The sequence below is a fragment of the Diadema antillarum genome, unplaced genomic scaffold (genome assembly GCF_040938485.1).
Source record: "Diadema antillarum isolate AM-2024a unplaced genomic scaffold, OU_Dant_1.0 seq00000807_RagTag, whole genome shotgun sequence".
NCBI classification, from domain to species: domain Eukaryota; kingdom Metazoa; phylum Echinodermata; class Echinoidea; order Diadematoida; family Diadematidae; genus Diadema; species Diadema antillarum.
In genome coordinates this window covers 1,262,456-1,267,580 of record NW_027271688.1, presented here as the reverse complement: position 1 = coordinate 1,267,580, position 5,125 = coordinate 1,262,456, and the positions used below count along the sequence as shown (strand labels likewise).

At 50.3% G+C, this 5,125-nt stretch overlaps 1 protein-coding gene across 1 annotated transcript; it reads left to right on the top strand.

Moving 5' to 3' along the window:
* Positions 1–2,474: 2,474 nt before the first annotated feature.
* Positions 2,475–5,125, top strand: LOC139739588 (uncharacterized). The gene is made up of 2 exons (XM_071650192.1): positions 2,475–3,487; positions 3,532–5,125. The coding sequence occupies exons 1-2, from the start codon at positions 2,475–2,477 to the stop codon at positions 5,018–5,020; spliced, it is 2,502 nt and encodes an 833-aa protein (XP_071506293.1). The 3' UTR covers positions 5,021–5,125.

Below are 5,125 nucleotides of genomic sequence, written 5' to 3'. Positions count from 1 at the left end.
CTTACGCTTTAAATACAGATAAGATCGTTCACTTGTTACCTTATCGTGTTTGATTCATATTTTTTGGAGTTATATTCCTTGTTCTCTCGGCTGTTTAGCCTAGTTATTGCTTCTTGTTTCTGTGACGACTTAGGGCATTTAAGATGCCTAATTCGTCTCGCTCTTCACCGCCCCGCTCGATCCCTATGGCGGAGGCTGTACCTAACGTTTCAATGAAGGCGGGATCCAACACCGCAAAAACAGAGCAGAGCACAAAAAAGAGACCATGTAGTAATCCTGTGCTCCTTACTTCTTCTCCTCCACATAAAAAGGGAAAGAAGAGTGCCCCGAAAAAGCATTCTCTTCCCGGTCCGGCCGAGAAATCAGGCTCCAATGTAGCGGTTTCTCCTGCCGTTAGACCCAACGTCAACGAGACTAACCTGGCTCCGCCGACCAAGTCGGTAGACTCCAGCGTACTGAACGTCAACCAGCCTGCTAGCGTTGATAATAGCAGCTCGTTTGATACAACAGCAGCCTGCAAATTCTTCATGCAGGCCCTACAATCGGTACTGACTTCACATAACCAGGGAACCCTTCCCGCACGGGCGGGCGATCCTACAGGTCCCTCGGTTCTTCCGATCCCTACGCAATCTGTCAGTAACCTCCCGGGGTCCCTTCCCGCACGAGCGGGCGATGCGACAGGCCCCCGAAATCTCGCCCCAGCGACCGTATCGCGAGCTCCGTCCTCCCCCGGGTCCGTCGGCCTGCCTACACGTGATAACGCGGCCCGTTCCGACTCGGCCCCAGTACTTCGACAATCCCGTTGCCGAACCTGTGATAGGGCTTCCCCCCGCCGCAGAGAGGGAGAAGATATCGGGTCTCGCTTCCACTCTCGCGTTCCGACGATCAGTTTGGGCGGCTATTCCGATGATGAGTTTGGATATCGCCCTCCCAAAATAGCATCTCGTGCAAGAAACTGGGCAGACGATGATACCGGTGTTAGTTTCCCATCGTCTCACTCAGTACACTCTATCAGCTCAGATGGTCGGGAAAGCAGATTTACTGACGAGCTTCCCCCTTCTGATAAAGAATCAACGAATCAGACAGGTAGAAGGGATGGCCAGATAGCCGCCGAACTACTGATAAAGTACTGTCCCCAGTTAAAGGCAGAATCAACTGCTACAGAGGAAAAAGAAGAGTCCAAGCCTATATTTTGCGTGGAATCTGAATTGTCTGCTCGTAGCCAAGGACCCAGTGCGGTGAAACTTGATGCCCCCTTTGCTACGTGTTATTCCAAACTAGCCCATTCATCCCTGAAATCCCGATCTAGCCGTTATGACGCTGTGTCCGGTTTTCGGTTTGGCAGTAATGATTTCAACGCGGTGTTCAATACACCTGCAGTCCCAGAGGCAGCGTTCCGTGTTGGCGACGCGCGCGCTCGCAAATCCAACTTCAACGGCATGAGATCTCGATCTTTCCGAAGAATAGATTCGCAGATCGCTCACATTGAGAAGACAGCCCGTAGCTCGATGAGGCTCGCGGCTTATCAAAGCTATCTAATTACGGCGCAACGAGAAGCAAGCCGTTTAGCCATAGACAGGGAGGACCTGAAGAAGATCTCCGATTTGCTCTTGCGAATTTCAGATCTCCAGTTCGAACAGGCCGCCCGAACAGCGTTACTGTGTTCAAAGTTTCGCAGATCTCAGGTAATGGAACAGCTCAAACTCGAGAAAGAGGCTGACTCCATACTCGCAAAATTGCCCCTTACGGGCCCAGACCTGTTTGCGGGAAAGTTTCAGCAGGTACTGGAGGACACCATCGCGGCGTCTAGCACTGCAGACAAGACCGCCTACAAACTGAGCAAACCCAATCGCTCCTTTCGATCCTCTAGGGACCATATGCCCCCTCAATCAGGGTTCTTCCGTGAGGGACGATCATCTCAAGGTTCCCCCTATCGCAGACATCCGTACAGTCAGTCTTACAAGCCATCATCCGACTCTCGCAGGCCTGAGGGCAGAGAGCGGGGTGGAAGATCGTATAGACGACCCCGGGGACAGCAATCTAACCCCCCCAGAATGCACTCGACTGCCCCCCCAGCGGGACCATTCTTCACAGTTATGACTATCCGAATCAGCACGCAGGGCAACCCCCAGTAGGGGGCAGACTCAAAGTATTTGCCCATCAATGGTCACAAATAACCTCAGACAAATTGGTGCTCTCAGTAATTCAGAAGGGATATGTTCCCTCACTGATTCACCCAGAATTGCTTCCGGAGATAAGCAAAAAAAACCAACCTGCCAACAAACCCAGAAAAAAGAAGGGCTTTGTTACAAGAAATAGAGTCCCTACTAACCAAACGGGCAATTGTTCGGATCCACACAAGAAGGCAACTTGTGTTATCCCCAGTTTTTCTCACCCCCAAGCGAAAAGGCGGATTCCGCATGGTGCTAAATGTAAAAAAGCTAAATCGATACATCGCAAACTCCACTTTCAAAATGGAAAATCTCCGCAACATTCTACCGCTCATCAAGGCAGACGATTGGGCAGTCTCCATAGATTTAGTAGACGCCTACCTTCATGTCCCCATTGCCCACACTGCACAGCATTTTTTCGGTTTCGCAGTGGCAAACAAAGTGTACCAATATCGTGCTCTGCCATTTGGTCTCAAAACTGCCCCACGCATCTTCACTCGAATTGTTCAGGCACTCGCAGCCCACTTACGAGAAAGGGGCATTCGAATTTTCGTCTATCTAGACGACTGGCTGGTATTAGCAGACTCTGCAGACACACTACGCCAGCACTTAGACATTACATTAGACCTAGTCTCCAAGCTAGGTTTTCTCGTAAACTACGAAAAGTCTCAGCTAGAACCCACTCAGAATCCGGAGTTCTTGGGCGCCAAACTAGACCTGAAACTAAGGCTCGCCCATCCCCTCCCTCACAGAATAGACAAGGTTCATCAAGTAGGGGGATTCCTGCTCCGCTCGTCTCACGCACAAGCCAAGTACTGGCTGCGTTTTCTGGGCCTCCTTGCAAGTCTCTTGGACTCAGTCCCAGATTGCAGAAGGAGAATGAGGCAGATCCAAATAGCCTTTCTCAGTCAGTATCGCCCACTAAGAGACCCAATGACTCAAATTATCCGCCTTACAGGGACATTGTCCCAGGCGGTTCGCTGGTGGATGCCCCCAAATACCCTACAAATGGGAAAACCCTTCACTACCCCAGCCCCCTCCATGACCATTCTCACAGACGCGTCGACGATGGGATGGGGTGCAGTACTAAACTCGGACCAGGTTCAGGGAACTTGGGGAGAAAGAGACAAGGGTCAGCACATAAATGTACTGGAAATGCGGGCCATACAGAATGCTCTGTTTGCCTTCAAAGACAGAGTTCGGAGGAAAACGGTTCTGATAAAATCAGACAACCTCACAGTAGTTTCGTACATCAACAAACAAGGGGGCACAAGGTCGAAACCTTTGTGCAATCTCACTCTAGACATCCTAGATTGGTGCGATTTGGTGGAGATGAATCTCATAGCCTGTCACATACCAGGAAAAGACAACTATGTGGCGGATTTCCTGTCAAGGGGAAGTTATCTCCCCACAGAGTGGCAACTCAATCCAAGCATTGCCAAACAGATCTTCAACAGGTTCGGTCCTCCTCAGGTCGACCTATTCGCATCGACATTGAACAAGCAGCTGCCAGTTTATTGCACAAAACACAACGACCCAGCAGCTCTGATGACGGACGCATTCACAATGCAGTGGAAAGGGTTTCTGGGGTATGCGTTCCCACCCTTTGCATTGATACCAAGAGTACTACAGAAAGTGCAAACAGACAAGGCTACCCTCCTTCTGATAGCTCCTTGGTGGCCGAAACGGCCTTGGTTCCCCACACTGTTAGATCTTCTAACCTCTCCCCCAGTAATCCTTCCCTTCAGGGAGGATCTCCTCTGTCAACCAGGGACATCCATATACCATCCCAAGGTTCCCTACCTAAAGCTAACATTATGGACCATTTCAGGGAAATCGCGTCCCAGGCAGGTCTTTCGGGAAGGGCTGCAGAACTATCCTCCTCCTTCCTTAGATCGTCTACACGAGCCACTTATGACTCTAGACTACAACACTACTTCAAGTGGTGCTACGACAAGAAAGTGGATCCTTCCACAGCACCTGTAGGCGAGATCGCTGAATTCCTCCTGCACCTATTTGACAAGAGCTTAGCCTTCTCAACAATCAGAGGCTACAGATCGGCTATTTCAGCCTTACATAAAGGCTTCAGAGGGGGAGAAACAGTAGGATCCTCCTCTCATCTGACTAGACTAATGAAATCCCTCTTTTTGTCTAGGCCTCCTCAGAAGAAACTGAGTCCCTCTTGGAGTTTATCGAGAGTTTTGCGTGCTCTGTCCAGGGCTCCCTTTGAACCTATGCACGACAGTTCTCTTGCTAATCTAACCATCAAGACCATTCTCCTCGTAGCAGTCGCTAGCGGGAGAAGACGCAGCTTTCTGCATGCCCTCTCTACCAAACCGGGCCATATTCGTTGGGAAACTAACGGGGTTAGACTAATCCCTCATGCCAAATTTCTGGCTAAGAATCAAACCATGAATTCTACGCCAGGTGAGATTTTCATCCCCGCCCTTAAGACTCTGTCCTCCATCTCCCAAGACAAACTTTGGTGCCCTGTACGGGCCCTTAAATGGTATCTTCACAAAACCGAAGAATTGCGCACTTCAGACAATCTATTTATCAGTATCAATTCTCCCCATGGCTCGGTCTCACCTGATACTATTTCTCGCTGGATAGTTCAGGCCATTAAAGCTGGGGGTACGACTTCGATCCTCTCCCATAAGGTGCGGGCCCATGACACTAGGGGCATAGCATCCTCCTGGGCTCTTTTTCAGGGAGTCCCCCTGGAAGATATTCTCAAGGCTGCCTACTGGCATAATCCTAACTCCTTTACGTCCTGTTACTTGTCAGACGTCATTTCCAATGAGGCCTCTTTTGCCTCTGCAGTTCTTTCCTGTCCTAGCAGGAAGTAGTTCCATCTTGTCTGAACCTCCTGCCTCGGCGAGCATGCAGCTCGTAAGCCATGCTCAGTAAAAGAAGAAGGTTCCCCATCTGAGGTTATCCGCAGTCCCTCCATC